This window comes from Lynx canadensis, chromosome D3, assembly GCF_007474595.2.
Source record: "Lynx canadensis isolate LIC74 chromosome D3, mLynCan4.pri.v2, whole genome shotgun sequence".
NCBI classification, from domain to species: Eukaryota; Metazoa; Chordata; class Mammalia; order Carnivora; family Felidae; genus Lynx; species Lynx canadensis.
Genome location: NC_044314.2, coordinates 71,055,135 through 71,078,456, shown reverse-complemented (window position 1 = coordinate 71,078,456; position 23,322 = coordinate 71,055,135). Strand labels below are relative to the sequence as shown.

The 23,322-nt window shown below is 46.7% G+C and overlaps 1 protein-coding gene across 2 annotated transcripts in view; it reads left to right on the top strand.

Moving 5' to 3' along the window:
• Positions 1–445: 445 nt before the first annotated feature.
• ASCC2 (activating signal cointegrator 1 complex subunit 2) overlaps positions 446–23,322 on the top strand; it is a 44,252-nt gene continuing 21,375 nt past the window's right edge. Inside the window, exons 1-8 of one of the 2 annotated variants that reach the window (XM_030336020.1) lie at positions 446–530; positions 5,130–5,227; positions 11,770–11,928; positions 12,298–12,468; positions 13,776–13,905; positions 19,208–19,275; positions 20,298–20,408; positions 21,486–21,598. In XM_030336020.1, the coding sequence (XP_030191880.1) occupies positions 5,147–5,227; positions 11,770–11,928; positions 12,298–12,468; positions 13,776–13,905; positions 19,208–19,275; positions 20,298–20,408; positions 21,486–21,598 (833 nt within the window). In that variant the 5' untranslated portion in view covers positions 446–530; positions 5,130–5,146. The remainder of the gene's footprint in view (positions 531–5,129; positions 5,228–11,769; positions 11,929–12,297; positions 12,469–13,775; positions 13,906–19,207; positions 19,276–20,297; positions 20,409–21,485; positions 21,599–23,322) is intronic. The other variant, XM_030336021.1, reaches the window with a different exon arrangement.

Here is a 23,322-nt window from a genome sequence, read left to right as displayed (position 1 = left end):
CCAGTCATGAGCCCCAGAGATAACCACCATCCTAAACCCATCACCACTCACTAGTTTTGCCTGTCCTAGAAGTTCCTATCAACAAAATTTGAGTCTGTACCACTTCGCTTTTTTCTGCTCAACACCATGTTTATGCTTTTGACTTGTTAAAACTACTCTTTTGGACTAAATTTGTAAAACAATGACTGAGAAGGTTAGGAGGGAGGTGGAAACCTGAGATTCTGTAAAGCCAGGTACAATACTTTCCAACAGGTTGAACCTCTAGGGAGAGAAGAGGGGGCAGGGCGCGTGGTTACAGTCGGGCCTGTTCCTTGTGGGGGCGGAGTCTTAAGGCTGGGGGCGTGACCACGGGTCCGACTTCTCTAAGGCAGTTAGCACCGGGGGCGGGGGCGGGGCCGAGGCTTCCTGTCTGCGCCTGCGGAATCGCCGTTTGACCCCGGAAGTGTCGGCGCACTGGGAGCTGTCACCGTGGACGGCGGCGGAGGCGGCGGCGGCGGGGGCGGCACAGCGCCGGTAGTGGAGCCGCCGAGGTGAGTGCGTGGCTGGGCCCTGCCGAATAGGGGGCATCCGGTCTGGGAGGAGTCGCGGCCATGCCCCCGGCGGCCGCGGGCCTCTCCGTCTGCCTGGCGGGGCCGAGACTGACGCTGCCCCAGGGGCCGTGAGTCGCCCCTGAGGCCAGGCCGCCAGAGCCGTGAGTCTCGGGTTCGAGGCTCAGCCCCAGAGTGACCTTGGACGAGTCACAGGCCTCCTACTCTCACTCTGGGTTTCAGTTTCCTTAGAGTTCATTCATTCGTTAACAAATACATGTCTAGCGCCTCCTGCACAGATCTAGGCGCTGGGGATACAAACAGCAAGACAAACAAGTGGCAGGAGACAGCGACAAATAAAGGCACAAGATAATGAAAGACATGCCAGTAACTGCGGAGTGAATACTTTAGGTCAGGTTGTCTGCGAACATCTCTGAGGAAAGTAATATTGAATTGAGACCAGAAGGGTGATGACAGACAGAGAAACTGAGGCAGCAGTAGCCCTGGCAATGCTCACAGGCCTTATTGTAGTTGGTGCTTGCACCAAGCTCACCTTCTATAGAAAGCCTTTTTCTAAGTTTTGGCTTCTGCTGCCCTGCTTGGCATGAAGGATGCACTAGCGGGCACAGATGGAACTTAGAGCCTTTTTGGAACTTACAGTCTAGTCTTTGCCTAGTTAATTTCTACCCATACTTTAGATGAAACTCAAATCTTCCTTGACATGCTCCCTCCCTCAACTGTTCTCTCTGTTAAATGCTGTCACAGCCCCAGGGGCCTGACCTACATAGCATACATCATGGTATAACTAGTTTGTATGGCTATTCAATTCATATGTCTTTCCCATAAAGACTGTAAGGTCTATGAAGGGCAGGACCAAGTCTATTATTTGTCCACCTTGGTATTTGCCAGGCTTCAATGCTTGGCACATAGTAGGTGATCACAAATGACTAATCATTAATCATTAATATGGTCTTTGCTCTCCAAGGGTTCATAGGCAGTCTCTCTGCCACCAGGTTATTGTCTTTTCTTTCTGATTATATCTCTTCTCTACTTAAATGACTCCTCACTGCCTTCAGATGAAAGACCAAAATCTTTAGCATAGCATTGGAGGCTCTCTTTTTTGAGAGAGAGAGAGAGAGAGAAAGGGAGAGAGAGAGAGAGAACGAGCACAATCAGGGGAGGGGTAGAGAAAGAAGGAAAGACAATCCCAAGCAGGCTCTGCGCTGTCAGCACAGAGCTTGACTTGGGGCTTCATCTCATGAACTGTGAGATCGTGACCTGAGCTGAAATCAAGAGTCGAAGGCTTAACCAACTGAGCCACCCGGGAGCCCTGGAGGCTCTTTGTAAAATGTCTTCACCTTTCCTTTCCAACCTCATCTCTACTTCTGTCATCCCCTTCCTGACCTTGTGTTTTCAGCCATGCCAAATGTTTCCCTCTTCCTTCAAAGCCACTGGTTCTGAGTCTTTGTTCACACTTGCTCTTTGCTTGGAATGTTCTTCCTTCCCATCTTTCCTTCCTATCTTTCAACAACCAGTTATGGGTCATCTTCCCTTTCTCTGCTGTGCTTGTTTTGGATATTTCCTATTACAGCTCTGATCACACTAAATAATCATTTATATGCCTAGGACCCAGAATGTATTCAGTCAGTGTTTGGTGAGTAAATGAGGAAGTCCCAAGTGTTCTGCCTATGGTTGGGACTTGTAATCACAAGCAAACCTTATTGAGTGCTTATTATGTGCCAAGTACTGTGTTGAACACTTACCATCGATTCTTCTCACATCTCAATTTTACAGGTGAGGAAATCAAGGCTTAGAGAGTTTAAGGAACTGTCTCAAGGTCTCAAACATGGGTAGGAAAAGGTGGAGCCAGGATATGAACCCAGGCTGCAGAACTATAAAGCTCTCTTTTAACCACCACAGCAGCCTGGGTCTGAACCACCTTTATAGGCACTGGCTTGTACGAGTGGATTTCTTCTGAAATCAGGTAGCTGTCTCTACCCATCTAGGCCTGGTCTCTGTGGCTTAGAATTTAAAGGACAAAGAGCCACCACCTACTATGGCTCTTTCCCCAACCTAGGTCCCTACATTGGACACTCCCACAACCGTCTTTGGAATGTGAATATGGAAAGAACAGGGCCTGTGAGTCATTTAGATTCTGCACTGGTGAGCAGACCCCTGGTGTTCCCAGCTGCCCTCCCAGCATCACTAGGGGGTTAGGAAATAAATATTTTTAGTATGTTCAGCACAGGAGACCCAGGTGCTAAAGCAGAAGGTCTGGGCTTTAGTTTCAACTTGGCCACTAATGTATCTGCCTTGAGCAAATCGAAGTCCCTCTTTGGACATCTGAGCATAATAATCCTTGTTGTGCTTAACTGGGTTGTTGTGAGAGGCTAGTAAGATAGTAACTTGATTAAAAATGATGTATGTGCAGGTGCCTGGGTGGCTCAGTCAGTTAAACGTCCAACTTCGGCTCAGGTCCTGATCTCATGGTTCGTGAGTTCGAGCCCCACATCAGGCTGTATGCAGACAGCTCAGAGCCTAGATCCTGCTTCTGATTCTGTGTCTCCCTCTCTCTCTCTCTGCCCCTCTCCCACTCATACTCTGTCTCTCTCTCTCTCTCTCTCTCAAAAATAAATAAACATTAAAAATTAAAAAAAAATAATGTACGTACAACATGTGTACATTATCAATGTTTTGCAAAGCTGAAAGGTGAAAACTTACCCAAGCCCCTTTCATTACTTCACCTTGTGATTATTTTGAGGCCACCTCATGTGTGCAGGGACGACATGTCTGACCCACTGAGATTCTAGACCTGGAATAAGCCTTGAGGACTAGACAGAGTGGTCCTCTCTCTTTTACATCCTTTTATAATGGGTATCTTCACAGTCTTTAAAACAGCCCATGAACTAAGATCCTTTATGTACCAAGCTGCTTCCTACCTTCTTACCTTTGCTCTTGCTGTATCCTCTGCCTGGAGCACCCTTCTTCCTGGCTAATCGCCACTATCAAGACTCAATTCAGGCTCTCCTGATCCTTTAGGCTCCCTAGAAATGCTTTCCTGACAGCAACACCCAAGTTCAGCTACACTATCACTAGACTCAGTATAGCTAATGGTTAAGAGCCAGCCAGCTTCACCAACTACTGAGTCCTAGGGAAAGTTTCTCATCTTCTCTGAGCCTCTGTTTCCACATTGATGAAATGGGGATAAAAATAGACTCAACCTTAGAGTTGTCATGAGCATTAATATATGCCAAGCATGTTAATGCTGAGAAAAGGCCTAGGAAAAGCACCAGCATATGATAAGCATGTTGCTGCTGCTGCTGCTGCTGCTGCCATTATCATTGTAATTATTGGACTGTAAGCTCCTGTGGGGCAGAGACCCTGCATTATCAGTCTGTCTTCATAACACCAGGGCCTGGCCTGATATCTGAGATACGGGCCTTCCTGTAACTCATAGCTGACTGAGCCCCTCACCTCATCTGTGAGGTTCTCAGGAGGTGACAGATGGTTTCCTCATCCCAGGCTCAATATGGCTTTATGTTGTCATTGAGACTGTGCTGGCCTTTTATGGCATGTCTTCCATTAGTGAATTAGGGGCCCGATTCACTTCCATTCCATGATTCAGCCAATATGCATGTCCCTTCTGTGGGTCAGGCCAAGTAGAATTATGGACAGAACATTGGATGGGAAGACAAGAGACATGATGTCTGCCACTCACTGACTCTGAGGTGGGTTTGGGCCTCTGCAGAAAAGAGCTTACACTGGCAGGTTTCTGTGAATTCTGTTGTTCTCTCTGGTCCTTCTGTTCATCCATGTCCTTTTTCCTTGAAGCCTAAGGAGGTTGTAAAATATTAAAACTCTCTATAAGTGAGTGAGGAAAGGCTCATGACTCCATTCCCTCAAAAGACTGCCAATCTGGTTAGAATTCTTAAGAAAAGTGTCCTCATATTCAGTCACTCATTTGACGAGTCAAACATTTGATGAGACCAACTCTGTATCAGGCCTGTCACAGAAAAGATAGCAAGAGAAGGAGAGCCCAGGCACTGTCTTCACAGAGCTCAGAGGGACCACAGAGTTGGAGCTATAATGAAAATAATCTATGTACTTTTTTTTTTTCACGTTTATTCATTTTTGAGAAGAGACAGAGCATGAGCAGGGGAGGGGCAGAGAGAGAGGGAGACACAGAATCTGAAGCAGGTTCCAGGCTCTGAGCTGTCAGCACAGAGCCCTATGAGGGGCTTGAACCCACGAACTGTGAGATCTATGACCTGAGCCGAAGTCGGACACTTATCCAACTGAGCCACCCGGGTGCCCCCCAAAATAAGGTACTTTTAGCCGATACAACACAAAGTCAGTGGGAATATATCAGAAGTCACTTGGGGAGTGTTTTCCTCCTCAGTTGAGAACTCCAGCATTAGGCAGAAAAGTCACCTCTGTCTGAATTAGTAGGTACAGGAACTGGGTCTTCAGGGACTAAGTCAGGAGCCTCCTGAGGCCAGAGGGTGAAGCCTCTCTCCTGGCTCTGAGATCAGTTCCAGAGCAGGCTCCTTCCACCAGGAGCCTATGTGTCTGCTCTCTTCTTCCCATCCATATTCCTTACAGGAGGGTCACACAGCACAATGCCATCTCTGCCCTTGGACCAACTCCAGATCACCCACACGGACCTGAAGACAGGAAAACTGAGGACTTCACCAGCGCTGGTGAGCCGGTACCTTGAGGCTGTTCAGCCTGATATTATCATTCTTGCAATTTCAGAAGTAAAAAGCAAATTCCTCCTTTATCTGTTCCAAGAATGACCCGAGGGCCACAGTCAATAGTAATTCAGTAGCTGGGACACTACTAGATCCGTCCAGACCCGGTACAGAAGTTTCCTTTCTGAGCAGCAGCTTGAATTTGAGTAGTATTTTCCATGTTGCCACCCCACACCTTTCCTCCAAAGCATTTCATTTTGAATCAGAGTCTGATGGCAGTTCTGACTCAACCTGAGCTGGCCTAGAAAAAAGATCTAGCCCAAAGTCTGGTTTGGGGATTTGACCCTGCGGGAAGTGTTCAGGTTTCAGGTAGGCCTTTTTCAGAGCTGTCTCACCTATTATCCACACTTCAGGGGGAACACCAGTTTCAGAGGTCAGGCTGTCTTTTATTGCAATGGGCTAAGCGCCACCTGCCACATACCAACTCTGCAGGGCTTGGGAGACTGAAAAATAAGGAGGCTGTGAGCTGCAGAGTGAGATATGGGCTGTGGAGAGGTGCCAGGCTGCTGAAGGAGACAGACGTGGGGACTAGAGTCCCCGTACCCACTTACTGTTTTCCCAAGAATGTGAGCTTCCTTGAACAAGCTCAAGTATTGAGGAAGTATTTTCTAGGGGGGTTTGAGTAAAGTCGTGGGAAACAAGAGCTTGGTATTTTATTTCCTGCTTTCCGGATGGCTTCTTATTATTTCCTAACTACTCTTTAGTAATATGACTTAACATTTGTAGAGCACTTTCTCTGGGCCAAATCTTTCTAAACACTTCACTTGGATTATCTCGTTTAAGCTGTACCATGGCCCTGTGAGTAGGTATTTTGATTGTCCCCATTTTACAGATGAGGAAACTGAAAGTTCAGGGTCACAGAACTAGGATGTTAGGGGCGCCAGGATGGGAGCCCAGCTAGACTGACTCTCATACCCTTAAACTTTCTGCTATAAAGCCTGTGGGTTTGTTTTCATAACCTTTTTATGTGAGGAGGGTGTTTATCAGAAAATCTGGAACTGTTCTGCCTAGTATGGTAGCCACAGTGCAATAGTCATTCGCCACATATAGGGATTGCACACTTGAAATGTGGATAATTTGAAGAACTGCATTTTTTATTTAATTTTAGTTAATTTAAATTAAAATAGCCCATGTGGTAAATGCCTACTGTATTTGTTAGCACAGGAATAGAACAGTTCCATTAACACAGAAAGTTCTGGGGCACTTGGGTGGCTCAGTTGGTTAAGTGTCCGACTCTTGATTTCGGCTCAGGTCATGATCTCATGGTTTGTGAGTTTGAGCCCCATATTGGGCTCTATGCTGACAACGCGGAGCTGCTTGAGATTCTCAGTCTTCCTCTCTGCACTTCCCCGCTTGTGCACGCGTGCACGCTCTCTCTCTCTTAATAATAAATTTAAGGAAACATTAAACACACACACACACACACACACACACACACACACACACACACACACACAGAGTTCTGTTGAGCTGGTGGAGACTGACTCCTTAAGTAGTTGACTCTGATTTTCCATCTCAGTCCTTCCCCATGTACTTAATACCTGGGTTGCTAGGCTGTGGGCTCCATGAGAACAGGGACCTGGTCCCTTCCCTTCATTCTGGTTTCCCAGTGCCAGGTGCATTTCTCTCAGGAAACATTCAGTAAATGAGTCAAGAACTCCAGACAGGCTTTGTGCCAGATGCTGGAGCTACAGAGAAAATAGACATGGTTCCTGGCCTTGAGGGGTGTGTGGACTAAGAGCAAAGGAGTCCAGTAGTTTCTCTATAGTATGATCAGGGTTGTGATAGAAGTCCAGGTGGCTATGTGCGTGCAGAGCCCAAGCCACTGATCCAGACTGAAGGACCGTAGGGCAGGGAGGTCTTGGGAGTGGTGCTGGGGGGGCATGCACAGCTAGGGAAGGCTTCCTGAAAGAAGGGGATCCTGAACCAGGTATTGAAGGGGGAATAAGCACTAGCTGGGCAGAGCAGTGGGAGAAGGATGAACCCGGCAGGAGGACCCAAGTATACTTACTGTCCCGGAGTCTTGAGAGAGCCTGACTCCTACACCAACCACCAGTGACTCGGATGTAAGCAGTATCATTGAGTTAAGGCGCACAAGCTTTGTGTTAAATCTCACACATACTTGGCCATGTGACCAGAACATAGTAAGCACTCAATAATGGTGATGATGACAACAGTGACAAGTGGCAGAAGCTTCGAGTGGGAAGTAGGGTGGGAAGAAGGATGAGCTGAGGGGAGACAGCTGCCTGATCAAGGAGTGGTCTTATTGACCATGCTGAAGGATATTTACCCACTGTGTATTTGTCTCTCTTTTTTTTTTAAGTGTATTTATTTATTTTGAGAGAGAGCGAGAGCACAAGTGGGGGAGAGGCAGAAAGAGAGGGAGAGAGAGAATCCTAAGCAGGCTGTGTGTCATCAGCGCAGAGCCCACCCCAAGGCTCGATCCCACAAACTGTGAGATCATCACCTGAGTCGAAACCAAGAGTTGGACGCTTAACTGACTGAGCCAGCCAGGCGTCCCTGTATATTTGTCTCTTTAGTCCCAACTTAGGACAAGGAGATCTCTAGCCAAGGGGTAGCCACCACGCTGCCTTTGCAGGGTGATGGGTGGAGCTAATGTTTATTGAGTAGCTAACTGTGCACACAGCACACACTTGGAGCTCTTGAAAATCCAAAAGAGGGGCGCCTGGGTGGCGCAGTCGGTTAAGCGTCCGACTTCAGCCAGGTCACGATCTCGCGGTCCGTGAGTTCGAGCCCCGCGTCGGGCTCTGTGCTGACTGCTCAGAGCCTGGAGCCTGTTTCCGATTCTGTGTCTCCCTCTCTCTCTGCCCCTCCCCCGTTCATGCTCTGTCTCTCTCTGTCCCAAAAATAAATAAACGTTGAAAAAAAAAATTAAAAAAAAAAAAAAGAAAATCCAAAAGAAATAAAGTCTTGGGCCCAAATGAGTGAATGAGCCCCTTGAGGAAGACAGGACTCACGTAGGGGAACATTTGGAGAGATGTATAAAATAGTTTCTTATCAAGATAAGCAGAACAGAAGTTTGATGGGCAGGGAATGTCCAGAAAGCTTCACAGAGCAAGTGGGACCTGAGCCAGGCTTGAAGGGTGGAAGATACAGCTGGAGCCTGCTGCTCTCTGCCCTGAAATCTCCTGTGGCTCCTGTTACCTACAGAATAAAGTCCCCACTCTTGAATTTGGCATTCAAGGTCCTTCAAGAACTTGGTGGGATCTGGTCCTTCATTACACACCTTCATTCTTCAGCCAGCCAGTAAATAATATACGGAGAGTTGGCTCAATGCCAGACACTATTCTAGGGACTGGGAATGCTGTGGTGAGCAAAGCCCAGATGGCTTCTGGTGACCTACAGGTTAGTGGGGGAGACAGAGAAGGCAGGCCCTCCCTTTTTACGTAACCTTATTAGGGTGTCATTGAAGGACACTAAACTGCACATATTTAATGTTTATTTATTTTTGAGAGAGAGAGAGCGTAAGCGGAGGAGGGGCAGAGAAAGAGGGAAACACAGAATCTGAAGCAGGTTCCAGGCTCTGAGCTGTTACCACAGAGCCCGACACGGAGCTCAAACCCACAAGCCGTGAGAGCAGGACCTGAGCTGAAGTCGGAAACTTAACCAACTGAGCCACCGAGGCATCCCTAAGCTGCACATAATTTAAAGTATACAATTTGGTTGGTGTTGACACTAGTATATACCTACAAAACTATCATTGTAATCAAGATAATGAACATTTCTACCACTCGCAAAAGTTTCTTTGTGCCCTTCTGTGATCCATTCTTTCTTCTCTCCCCATCTGTAGTAACCACTGATCTGGAAGTACTTTTGATACAGTTCAGCAGATGCTGTGGTTGGGGAAGCATAGAGGGCAGATGTTAGGGGATCCCAGGTGAATCCCTAACCTAGATAGGGGTGGGGGTTGGGGAGATGAGGTCAGAGCTGGGCTCAGAAGAATAAAGAGGGAGACCAGGATGGCACGTGGGTACTGTAGGTCATTCAGTCCATCAGCAGCATAAGCTTTGCTTCAGATCCTGTCTCAGTTGCCTCCTTAGCCCTGTGACCTTAGCAGAATTCCTGAACCTTACTGATTCTTTGTTTCCTCCTCTGTACAATGGGGAGAATACTATTTCCCTTTTAAGTAGTTGTAGATAAAAAAGAAATAGGCTGTGGGACATACCTACTCAGTAGCCCAGCATTGGGCAGGTCCTTGTTAAGTGGTGGCTTTTTTTTTTTATGTTTTTTTTTAATTAATTTATTTTGAGAGAGAGAGGGATTATGCATGTGTGCAAGTTGGGGAAGGGCAGAGAGAGGGAGAGAGAATACCAGGCAGGCTCCACATTGTCAACATAGAGCCCAATGTGGGGCTCAGACTCACAAACCCTGAGATCATGACCTGAGTCGAAGTCAGATGCCACCCAGGTACCCCAGGTGTTGGCTTTTATTAGCACCATTCCAGTGTTCTCTTCCTCCAAATCTATTTCCCACCACCCAGTGCATTCTAGTTCCCTTTTATTTCATGGCCCATTTTTATCCCTCCATAAAATACCATTTTTCTCATCTAAAAATCTTTCTCAATTTCAGAGGCCCAGCTTAGATGCTGCCTGCTCTGGGAAGTTGTCCCTTGTCCTCTAGGTACAGTTGTCCCCTGTCCTGTAGGTATCTCTAGGTACCTTTTGCACTCCCACGGTATCTTTGCCAGGGTTGAGTTGTCACTTCCTCTGTTTTGTGCTCCCTTGATGGCTTAGATGTGCATCTGCCCCTCTGGAGCATAGGCTCTGTGAGCACGTGGATGTTTTCTTGATGTACATGAACATGCACATGACACACAACAGTGTGCCAGTAAATGTAGGATCGCAAGGAAGGTAGAATTTCAGGGTGTGTGCGCACCACACATCTGTCAGAGGAGTAGGGGGTGATGAGTAGCCCTACCTAAAAAGTGACCTAAGAGGGGAAATGACAACAGATAGAGGAGGGGAAGAGCTTGGAAATCAAGGAGATGAATTTAGATCCTAGAGAGTTGTTTTGAACTTGTTTCAGTCAGCAGGATTTCCTTTTTCAACAAATTTGTACCTGGAAGCCCACTGTATAAATCCTGATTTCTTTTTTTTTTTTTTTTTTAAGTTTTTATTTATCTTGAGAGAGAAATAGAGAACAAGCAGGAGAGGGCAGAGAGAGAGGGGGACAGAAGATCCAAAGCAGGCTCTGTGCTGACAGCAGAGAGCCCAAAGCAGGGCTCGAACTCACAGACCCATGAACTATGAGATTGTGACCTGAGCCGAAGTTGGACACTTAACCAACTGAGTCACTCAGGCGTCCCTTAAATTCTGATTTCAGTGGGAGGGATTCTGAAGGCTCCTCTCATAGCTGGCCCCCAAGGAATCCTTGTGTGATTCAGAGACACCACAGTTTGAAGACTTGCATCAGGCAGTAGGGAGACATAGGGGGTTCTTGAGAAAACTGACCAATCAGTCATGATTTTCCTGTCCCCCTGGACTGACAGACCTGGAAATGGGTGGATTGTGGTTGATAAACACTGAGATGTTGCCCGGCCTTCCTCCTATTACCACTTCCCCTGGAGAAAGCAGCCCTTATGTAGTCAGGGGAGAAAACTGAGCTCATCTCTTTAAGGTGAACAAAGTAAGGTTTGTTCATGGCAAGGTAAGGGTTGGAAGAAAGAACTTATGAATTCTAAGCTGAGACCTGCCGTGTTCCTGGATTAGCATCTTTAAAAGAAAAAAAATTCCCGAGGTTGTTTTTTTTTTTTTTTTGTCTCTGATTCTAAGAAGGATACAGCATGATATATACAGTATGATTCTGTTTATGTAAGAAAGATGAAAACAGATCTGAAATACCTTCTATGAGTATATTTTCCCCTAAAAGCCTAGAAAAGGTCTGCAGGGACACTTACTGGATGGTGAGTGGTCACCCCTGGGAGGACACGGCGACACGGGGAGTATCGTCCCAGGAGACTCTCCTTCTCGACAGGGTTGTAACTTTTGAAAGAAAATATGTGTCTCCCTCATGTAATTACAAAATAACTTAAAAAGTAATACACGTGTATGTTTTTTAAATTGGAAAATATATTCAAGTCCTAATTACCCCCCACCAAAGGTAATCACTATTAGCTTTGGGTTGTTACTCCCCCACTCCACCGCCACTTTTTTTAACCTGTGTAAATATATATATTTCTTTAAAAATCCCCAAACTGGTTATATTAAATAGGTTCATATCCTGCTTTCTCTTCCCTTGACCTTTCCCCGTGTCATTAAATATCCTCCAAAACACATGGTTTTGAATGCCTGCCTAGTGTTCCCTGGATGCAACCAAGCCCCCTTTGTTAGAGACACTTGGTTCTTTATGCTTAAAAACTCCTTGGAGGGTCACCGGTTGGAACAGCCAAGTGTTGTCATTGCTGTGGGTTGGCAAATGGGCCCTCGCTGACTAACCTCTGCCACGTTAACACGTGGTTTTTGGATCCGTAGCACCCCGAGCAGAAGGCAGACCGGTATTTTGTGTTATACAAACCGCCCCCTAAAGACAACATTCCCGCCCTAGTGGAGGAGTACCTGGAACGCGCCACCTTCGTAGCCAATGACCTCGACTGGCTCCTGGCCTTGCCTCACGATAAATTCTGGTGCCAGGTAACATTCTATCAAAATTAACACTAAGACAAAGCACATGACATGCCGTTGGTTGGTTGCTGTTGTTGTTTTTCTCCCCCTAGGAGATGCTTTTCTCTCTACTTCTTACACTGGATCCTTAACAGCAAATTGTGGTTTGGATTGTTCTGTCTTGTATCACGATCTTAATGATGTTTACACAACGCCTTCCAACGTGTCATTTTTAGAAACTTGTGTTTAGCCCTCGGCTCATTCATACCTCCTTAGTCCCTTGGGGTTGGAGTGTTTGCCTTAGGCCAGGGCTGGTAGGCCACGAGCCCCTGCACAGTCCACCCACAAGCCCTTGGGCCTCAGTGACAAATCCTTGCTCTGATCTGTTGTCTGGCATAGGTTATCTTCGATGAAACCCTGCAGAAGTGCCTGGACTCCTATCTGCGCTATGTCCCCCGAAAGTTCGACGAGTGGGTGGCCCCGGCCCCTGAGGTTGTTGACATGCAGAAACGGCTCCATCGAAGTGTTTTCCTCACCTTTCTCCGCATGTCCACTCATAAGGAATCCAAAGTAAGCCCCTGATCCCGTGATGGGGTGCTACCTGCCACCTGACACCTCTGTGCCAGACTCTCCCGCCCCTGGGAAGGAAGGCTCTGGAAGTATCACGTTTCCTCTTTGTCTCCCCTCCGCCTTTATTCCTACCATTGGGGAAGAAATCTGTGCCACCCATCTTATCCGCAAATTCACTGGGTCTGTATTACATCAAGTATTTTCATCAATGGAAGCTGAGGCCCCTTTGCCAGTTGACATGTAACTGCCTTTTTTTATGCTTCAGAGGATTGAAAACATTGATCCTGATTTGTTAAAGGAACTTGTATGTGCTTTTTTTTTTTTTTTTTTTAATATTCATTTATTGTTGAGAGACAGAGAGAGACAGAGTACGAGCAGGGGAGGGACAGAGAGAGAGGGAGACACAGAATCTGAAGCAAGCTCCAGGCTCTGGGCTGTCAGCACAGAGCCCAATGTGGGGCTTGAACTCACAAACCGTGAGATCATGACTTGAGCCAAAGTCAGACGCCTAACCAACTGAGCCACCTAGGCCCCCCACTTGTATGTGCTTTTTAAAAACATTTACTTTTATTCCTCCAATTTGAAAAATCATGCTGTCTCTAAACAACTCAAACATTACAGAAAGGAAAATCCCTTTCCCTGAAAATAACCACCGTTAAGGTGCATATTCCTTCAGGGAATTTTTTTTCCTTTAGATGTGTGTGTGTGTGTGTGTGTACATTTATTTTTACAATAGGATCTTGCTTTTTTTTTTTTAACTTTGTAGTATAGAAATTTTCAAATATATACAAAAGCATAATGAACCCTACATACCCATCACCAGCTTTAATAATTATCAATATTTTGCCAATCTTATTTTCTTTCTTCCCCTTAATTTTCTTTTTTTTTTTTTATTGGAGTATTTTCTTTTCCTTGAGTATATTAAAGCAATTCCAAACATCATGGTAATTTACCTGTAAATATTTTATTTTTAGTTTAAAGTAAGCTCTACGCCCAATGTGGGGCTTAAACTGATGACCCCAAGATCAAGAGTCACATGCTCTACTGAGCCAACCAGGTGCTGCAACCCATAAATATTTTAGAATGAATGTCAACCAACTTTTTATAGTGTATTTTTGCTTCTTTTTACATTAAAATGAGGAATAGCTATACCTCCAGGCCAATATATAAGGCCCAGATATGTCCACAGAGTGTACGGGCTTTCATTTATGAGCCAGTCCCCTGTTGTTTCTTGTGAGTTTGCTGTTACTTCACAAAGATATGCTTTCAGACAGTCTCTCATCCTCCCTCTCTGTACTGTTCCTTAGGATCACTTCATTTCCCCCTCTGCATTTGGAGAAATCCTCTACAATAACTTCCTGTTTGACATCCCAAAGATCCTGGATCTCTGCGTGCTCTTTGGAAAAGGCAACTCGCCATTGCTCCAGAAGATGATAGGTATGTAAGGCACAGGGCCTAGAGGGCTGCACAGAGATGGCCCCCACATGCCGAACTAGACATCCCAAAGGTGGCACCTAGATGAGCGCCGGGGGATTCAGAACTGTAGTGGCGGATGGGGCTTGGGTACGACCTTGCAGGTATATGTGTGTCAACTCTGAAAGATGCGACTAGGTGGCCATGGGGGAGTGGAGACAACACTGTATCGCACGGTCCCTTAAGGATCTTAGTATTAGGCCACATGCCAAACAGCTGAAGTAGTGAGGAAGTTTGCTTTGGTGGTGAGAGTAGAACAGCAGTGATTGCTAACCTCTATGTGAGTGCTCACTGGGGGCCCAGCACTCTGCTGAGTGCTCCTCCTAAGTGATCTTAATGGATCCTCACGGCAGCCCTGTGATGTGACACTGTAATCACCATTATTTACAGACAAGGAAATGGAGGTTAAAATAAGGGACTTGCCTGAGAGGCCATGACTAATAAGTGGCCAAGCTGGGATTTATGTCACATAGGCCTGACTCTCAAGCTCTTGCTCTTCGTCCCTCCCTGCTTCAAGGATAATGGGGCTGCCCCAAAATGTCATGATTTGTATTGTTGCTGAGAATAGATGGAGACAGAGTTCAGAGAGGACTCTTTTGGGTTGAGAAAGGAATGACTTCAGCAGTTGGATCCCGTCAAGAGGCAGTGGGCCAGAGGCGCCTGGGAGGCTTAGTCGGTTGAGTGTCCGACTTCAACTGAAGTCATGGACTCGTGGTTTGTGAGTTCAAGCCCCACATTGGGCTTGTTGCTGACAGCGCAGAGCCCCCTTTGGATCTTCTGTCCTCCTCTCTCTGCCCCTCCTCTGCTTGTGTACACATGTGCTTTCTCTCCTTTCTCTCTGTCAAATATAAGTAAACATTAAAAAAAAAAAAGCAGCGGGCTGGAAGGTTCCATCAGAGACTGAAGCTTTGGTTAGGATGTGACAGAGGGAACAATGCCCCAGTGGATTCTTCTCTGATTTGTTTTAATGCTGTCAGCACAGAGCCCAATGTGGGGCTGGATCTCATGAACCGTGAGATCATGACCTGAGCAGAAACCAAGAGACGGACGCTTAACCAACTGAGCCACCCAAGCGCTCCAGCCAGTGGATTCCTCTTTGAACCACAGCTGATGGCATTGGGCTGGACACAAAGAGGTGCTCACCCAGGACACCACTGTCAGCCTCTCCTCTGAGATTATAGGACATAGTCCTCTAAATGCCCAATTACAAAGCTAAGTTATCCCTTGAAATGGCTTGCCTCCTTCCTTCCTCCTAATAATAAAGGTAATAATAAAGATAATATATATTAATTTAGAAAATTTGGGGAGAATATAAAATGTAAAAAAGCAAGAAAGCAATTACCAAATTCCTGCTCCCAGAGATAATCATTTGGTGATTATTTCCTTCCAGTCTTGTCTCTCTATATTTTTCAGGACCATATCAGAGCATAATATATATGAAATTTCACATCCAGCCTTTTCATTGGAACAGCCTCTGATTCCCATTCAAATCTAATTGTTCCCTGATCATCAGTTCATTTCTTTGACTTTCCCAGAGAAAGACTCTTCATAATGTTACTGTGGACTGAGGGCATGGGGTGAGTGAGCAAAAACAGGCATGATTAGTTAGAGAAACAGTTATTAGGCCAGTCTGGTTAGAGCGGAGCATTCCGGGAGGACAGCAGCAGGAAATGGGGAAGGGAAAGCTGGGGCCACTTCAGGGAGGGCTCCATGTCAGTCTTTAGCACTTGGGGAGCAGTGTCGCTTGGTGTCTCAGAAAGCAGGCTCTGCCCAATTCACACCCCAGCTCTGTTCCTGGCTGTGTCACTTTGTCCAAGTCAGTTAGCCTCTCTCGGCCTCAGTTTTCTCATCTGAAGGATGGAAAGACTAGTGATACACCTACCTCATAGGATGGTTGTGAGGATTAGCATGGTGCCTGGCTCATTACAAGTGCCTGATGACTGTGAGCTCTTACTGTCATGAGGCCATGGGAACTGCAAGGAGGAGCTGTCTGGTATCAAGGTTAATTTGGCAGCATGCCAGTGGGGAGGGTGGTGACAGGAGGCTGAGGAGGGGGCCAGTGCTTCAGCGTGGGTTTGAAGGTGAGAGCCTGGTTTGGCTACTGGGGCAGAAGAAGACATCCCGGAGGCAGAATAAAGCAGTGCTTAGGGAGTTCAGCTGGAGGGAAAAGTTTGAACAATTCTGGAGAAAACTGGTGTCAGGTGCAGAGAAAGGGCCTTCGGGAGGGGTGGGGGGTGGAGAGGGTTATGAGTGGAGGCATAGAGATCTGTGAGGTGTGAGATGCTGGGGGAGAAGACTTCTGGCCACAGTTCCAGGTGGGCAAGGGTGGCGTGAGAAAGCCCCTAATCTTTTGAGTCACTGACTTCTTTGAGAATCAGATGAAATCTTGTCCCCAGAAAAACATACCACCTTACAGATGTTGAGGTGTTTTAGAATGTTTTTAGCCCCAGATTGAGAACCCTTAATTGACTTATTTAGGAGAGCCCTTTCTTCGGCTCTTAGAGGGTGGTTAATGGAAAAGAGGACAAGAAAGGCATACAGAGCCCCTTCATTGTGTGTGCGCTGGGGTGTGTGCATTGAGGGGGGTATGGAGGAGGGGCCTGCAGACACACACACACACGCATGCATGCATGCATGCACACACACACACACACACACACAGCAGCTCTCTTTCCAACCCTTGAGCAGGAGGCACATAAAGGGGTGGCCTCCAGTTTCTCTACCACAGACGCTCTTGAGCAAAGCAGGTCAGCTGTAGGAAGAGGGTTGACAAGGGAGAAAAGGAAGGAACAAGGGAACTGGCTGATTTTCCTTTGGGCAGAAGCCCAGTCCTTATCTGGCACCCCCATCCCCCTGTACACACACCCGGATTTTTTTTTTAATTTCAAGGTTGATAATTCTGAATTAGTAAGTGTAATTTTGAAAGCAGGGCCTCTCAGGTAGACTCTTGGAGCCTCTTTGCGAAAGCAGGAGTGCATCAGGCCTTGGCCCCACCAAGGACTGCACTGATCTCTTTGGCAATATCTTCCATTCACCCTGGGTTTCTTTTCTTTCTTTCTTTCTTTTAATTTTTTTTAATGTTTATTTATTTTTGAGAGGAGGAGAGGGGCAGAGAGAGCAAGACACAGAATCTGCAGCAGGCTCCAGGCTCTGGGCTGTCAGCACAGAGCCCGACACAGGGCTCAAACTCATGAACTGTGAGATCATGACCTGAGTGAGCCGAAGTCAGACGCTTAACCAACCGAGCAATCCAGGCACATTCTTTCTTTGTTTTTAAGTTTGTGTATTGTGAGAGAGAAGGAGGGAGAGAGAAATTGTGTGCGTGCGTGAGCATAGGGAGGGGAGGGGCAGAGAGAGAGGGAGAGGGAGAGGGAGAATCCCAAGCAGGCTCCACGCTCGGTGTATAGCCCAATGTGGGGCTCGAAGTCACGAACCATGAGATCATGACCTGAGCCAGAATCAAGAGTCAGATCTTTAACCAACTGAGCCACCCAGGCGCCCCCCACTTTTTTTCCCCCTCTGGGTTTCCATACTGCTTTAGCCTGAGAAGGTTGTCCCTTACTTCTTAACAGTTTCTTTGTGAAACTGAAAGTCAGAACTTCACTGTCACTGGATCAGATAAAGGAGAGGAAAGAGTCAGTTGTGAAATGTGATGTTTTGATGCTTGTAAAACATCCCTGTTACTCAGGCTTAAGCACTAGAAGGATTATAAGAGAGGGCCTTACCCCATGCCAGGTAGTCAGGATGTGGTGGGGTCCACCATGTGGTATGGGGTGAGGAGGGAGACCTGCTCCTAATGCCTGGGTCAGGAGGCACTGCCTGGAGAAGGTGACACCTGCCTTAGGGTGAACTTAGCTCTGAGAGGTCACTCCAGGTGGAGGGAGGGGATGGGGCTTGTTCTCTGTGGTTGAAGAGGTATGAGAGAGGAATGCAAGGCAGGAAATGGGGAGAAGGTGGCTGGAGATGCCAATGGGGCCAGATCTCACATGGCCCTTTGTGCTGTGGTCGGGAGTTTTGACTTGACCTTGAGGATACCTTTGGATAGGAGGGTTTTGTGAGAAAGAACAGAGTTTGGTGGGGAGATAAGACAGTTCAGTCTCTCCCTGCCATCAAGTTTAGGATGCACAGATGGTCAGGGAGTACCTTTATGGGTTGAGGGGTCAGCATCCATCTGGAGGTGGGATGCACTGAGCAAGCTCAAGCTGCTAAAACTCAGTTTTCTGGAATGAAGCAATGAAGTGGCATCCAAGAAAGTGTTTACAGAAAGTCCGGCTACATAGTGACTTGCTTACTCACCCAGTCCCATCTGGCCTTTGATCTCATTGATTTTTCAAATCCTTTGAGATGGGGCAAGGGCTGCAGGGTTTTCATTAAGGAAACTGAGGACACACCTGCCCAAAGACAAAGGACTTGTAGAATTCAGCACATCCTGACAGTCGCCCAGCCTCAGACTTTAGGATCACGGTGGGATGAAGAACCCTGGCCTCTTCTTAAGGGTGCTGGCATTTTGCATTGTCATGCCTCCTAGTTTGCTGTGATTTTTTCTCCTTCCCTTGCCATTTGGGCAGCCGGAACACTTGGTTTCTGTTCCAGTTACCATATGCTCTAACCTACGCACTCACAGCAGCCGCACTCGGAGGTAGTAAACATTCGGAAAGGAGTTTTGTTTTTTGAGAACAACTGCAAATGTGTGGTAACCTTAGCTCGAGATGTCTTTCAGGCCTCTCACCTTGGAAGAGGATGGATTAATATGGCTAGCATATTCAAAAGCAGAGGGTAAGAGAATTTCCAGACAAATTTCTCCTTAGAGTCTCCTCACATTATTAGAGGTGTGGCCTGGCAAGAATCCTGGATTGTAGGCTCCAGGTTTCTTAAGCAAAGAGATCATATCTTCTAATTTTCCTGGATGACTAACTCCCACTTCCAAAGCCAATGCTGTCATACAAGGCACGGTGCCCAAATGTGATCACTCCCTGGGGACATCAAGGCGAGCTGGTTTGACCAGGGCAGGCCTTTTATGTAATTCGCTAGGCAGAGGTGCTTAAAAGGTTAAATTGTACTGAGTAAAGTCCCTCCCTCATGCTGGGGAAGTTTCTAGGCTGGGCCAAAGCTCTGTGCCAGCAGGGCCTGGGGCCAGGACTGCTCTAGTGCAGACAGGCTTAGGAAAAGGGAGAAAGGTCACAGAATATGCTGGCAACCATTTGTAACGTGTCCTCTCCTCCCCCACCATCTTTTCCCAATTCCTACCTTTCTCTTCTCTTTTCAGGGAACATCTTTATCCAGCAGCCAAGTTACTATAATGACCTGGATGAAACCATGCCCACCATCCTTCAGGTACCAGCTCTCAGCCCTGCCCAGATCCCTTCTCCAACCCTGGACTTTCCTGGAAGAGCCCAGGAGAAATGCTTACTCCCTACCTCTCTCCAACCCCATCTCCAGACAGTTGCTGTGTCCTGCCCCTTAGCACACACTTTCAAATTCACCCTTTTTCCCTCTTGAACAGAACTGAAATCTAAGGGCTGTCTAGCACTCATACAAAAAGAGCTTGGCTTCAATTGTGTGCTGTTCGCCAACAGCCATAAGTCTCTAAGGTTACCCGTTTAAGATACCTGTGTTTCTCAAATAAGAGCTTTAAAGTTCTATAAAATTGTTTTGTAAAAGGCGAAAGATTTATGTGATTTGAAGAGAAACCAGAGCATTATATAAAATTGTTTTGTAAAATAATGTTCATTGTAGAAAATTTGGAAATGATGGAAAAAGAAAAAAAAAACAGAAAGAGGAAGATTAACCCATAATCCTACCACCAAGAAATTCCACTATTCACGATAACTTTTAGGGTAGTTACGTGCTAGCATACTTAAGACGGTGCAATGGGTTAAAGACTTACACGATTTTACGATGGACCATTTTCTCCTCACCATTGATTTGCCTTTGATTTCAATATAGTTTCCATATATTGCCATCTTCAGAGAATCCAAAACATATAATATATTGCTAAATATATATTTTTTTTTCTTTTTTTTTTCTGTATGTATCTTAAATTATTTATTATGATACATTTGCCCAACATATCCATTCAAGTAACATCTGCAGGATTCTGGGGGCTTTCCATACATTTTGTCTTTTTAATCCTCACCACAGTCCTGTAAGAAGAATAACCCCCATTTTTACATTTTCCCATTTTACAGTTTCCACTCTGCCCTGCATCCCATCATTGTCTCTGGTTTCATGGGAACACTAGCATATATTCCAGAGATTCCAAGACAGCTTTCAGATCACTCATCCCAGACTGCAGGTCATGAGTTCCAGCTGTTGGTTTGACAGGATGTGAGAGAGCCTTTTCTTGTGTTTCACAGGTTTTTAGCAATATCCTCCAGCACTGTGGTTTGCAAGGGGATGGGGCCAGCGCCACACCCCAGAAGCTTGAGGAGAGGGGCCGGTTGACCCCCAGCGACATGCCTCTCCTGGTGAGGTTACCCTTCAGCCCAGCCTTTCTGGCTAGCAGGGGATCTGGCAGCTGCTTCCCATGCTTGTGGCCCTTTTTACCCAACTCCATAAACAGTTATTCCCATCACACAGGTTTAGACCATATCAGCAGGCTTTTTTTTTCTCTGGGAGCTTCATTTATGGAGTAGTGGAAAGAACAGGGAACTAGAGTTCAGAGGACGGGAGTTTAATCTTCACTTAGTTCAGCACAATGAGCTCATTCGTGTTATTCATTGAGCCCTGTGTTCAGCGAATTTATACTGAGGAGCCCCCAGCATGTGCTGAGCCTTCAGGATAAAACAGTAGGCAAAAGCAGACATGTGCCTGCTCTCATGGAGCTTACAGTCTGAGACAGAGGTAAATACTTAAGGAGCCTAGACATGCATCAGGCCTTGTGCTAAAAGTACAGTAGATAGAGCAGGAAAGAGGCAGCCATGAGCTGCCCTCCTGGAGCTTCCAGTCTTGTGGGAAAATAGGCATTAAACAAGTGTTTCAGACAGACACACACTGAGTACTGTGGGAACAAGTCATTTTACCCCTCTGAACCTCAGTTTCCTTCTCTGTAAAACAGAGATCCTAACAACTGCTCAGCCTTGTTTTTAGAGTTGTCAAGAGACTCAGGGATGTGTATGAGAAGGTATTCCATGTTCCATCCTCTTCAAAATGTACAAAAGGTATGGGCTTGTTATTGTCCTCAGTGGAATGTGCTTTCTGTGTGGGACCACAGGCGTTGTCTTCAGGTTCAGCGGTGGTTCTCCTTCAGCTTAGAAGAGAGAACTATATTATCCTAGACCTAGAAGTAACCCCAGAGCTCACTGGGTCAATGCCCATTGGAGCTAAGGTAGCAAGACCTGAAGCAGGGAGATTGAGTAACTTGTACAGATCGCGCTCCTAGAGATGGAACAACCAGGCTTTGCACAGACATCTGGTCTTCTCTCCCCCCGACAAGGTATCTGCCTGATGGCTCCCACTGGCTTTTGTCAACTTTGTCTCAGACCCACTACAGAGCTGTGTATGGGGGCAGAGGAGAATAATGCAGTGTTTTCTTTTGGCAACAGGAATTAAAAGACATTGTTCTCTACCTTTGCGATACCTGCACTACACTCTGGGCCTTTCTGGATATCTTCCCTTTGGCTTGCCAAACCTTCCAGAAACATGACTTCTGTTACAGGTACAGTAGTAGTTCTGACTGCTGAAGTAGAGGTTCTCGTTGGCATCCTCATTCAGCAGATATTTACTGGGTACTTAGAATGTGCCAGGCCCTCTTCCAGCCTGGGCATACAGCAGTGAAGACGACAGATGAGGCTCCTGCTTGTGTGGAGCCTGCATTTTATTTATTCATTTGTTTGTTTGTTTATTGTTTTTTAACTTTTGTTATTTTTTTTAATGTTTATTTATTTTTGAGAGAGAGAGAGAGAGAGCACGAGTGGGGTAGGAGCAGAGAGAGAGGGAGGCACAGAATCTGAAGCAGGCTCCAGGCTCTGAGCTGTCAGCACAGAGCCCGACACGGGGCTCAAACCCATGAACTGTGAGATCAGTAACCTGAATTGAAATCAAGAGTTGGGCGCTCAACTGACTGAGCCCCCCAGGCTTTCCAAGCCTGCATTTTAGAAGCCTTCCCATTTTTAGCCAAGAACTCAGTAGGGGAGGGAATAAAAAAAAAACACCAACCAAGAATAGGGCAGTGTTAGTTCAGTTCTGTTCTTTCAAAGCCCCTATCGTGGGCAGGCACAAGGGAGTAACAGACAATAAGAATTGGTCTGAGGACTTCAGCATCTAGTCTAGAGCACACACAGAGAGACATTCAGATTTGCTCACTTGTGGGGCCAGCTGTTGTGGCCATATTATGAAGTGCTCTGGGAACACAGAGGAAGGAGGCAAAGTTCCGTCTGGTGAAATAAGAGGTTTTAAGATGCCCTTTATTTTTATTTTATTTTTTTTAATTTTTTTTTTCAACGTTTTATTTATTTTTGGGACAGAGAGAGACAGAGCATGAATGGGGGAGGGGCAGAGAGAGAGGGAGACACAGAATCGGAAACAGGCTCCAGGCTCTGAGCCATCAGCCCAGAGCCTGACGCGGGGCTCGAACTCCCGGACCGCGAGATCGTGACCTGGCTGAAGTCGGACGCTCAACCGACTGCGCCACCCAGGCGCCCCTTAAGATGCCCTTTAAGTGACATCTGGAAGAATGAACAGGAACCTTCCAGAAAGAGTAAGATTACAGTGGTAGGAAGGGCATTCCAGGCAGGCAGAGTACAGGTGGGAAGGCCCAGAGAGTGTCCAGGGAGTGCCAGGAAGTGGAGTGGGATGAAGCAGGGCCTGGGGCAGTAGGAAAAGGAGCAGGTAAGGAGAGTCTCCGGAGAGGATGGTAGAAGTCAGATTGTGAGGAGTCTTGAACTTGCTCGCGGGGAGTGGGGCCTTTATTCTGTAGGCAGTAGGGAGCTCCTGGAAGATTTATTCGAAAGGAGTTCTAGAAAGATCCTGCCAGGATGAGGAAAGATATAGAGGAGGATATGAGTAAAGAAAGATATAGGGAGAGAGACCCTCCTTGCCCGCTGGCACCACAAGCATCTGTCTGCTCCTTGTGCGGTGAGAAAGGGGTGCATGGTTTGGGCTGGTAACCTGCATGTTGCCTGGCAACAGTGGGGATTGGCTTGTTCTCAGTAGCCTCTGGCTGTTGCTCTTGCCAGGCATCATCTATCCCCACCACTCGCAGGAGCCTCTGGGAGCTGCCCAACTCTGTCCACTCAGCCGTTGGTCCATTCAGTCATTTACTTGCCCATTCAACAAAACATTTATCTAGTGCTGACATGTGCCAGAGATGGCAGCTGGTGCTCTGACCCCTCCTGGGTCTCCTCAGCTCGTGAAAATCAGATGTGAGGACTGATCAGCCTC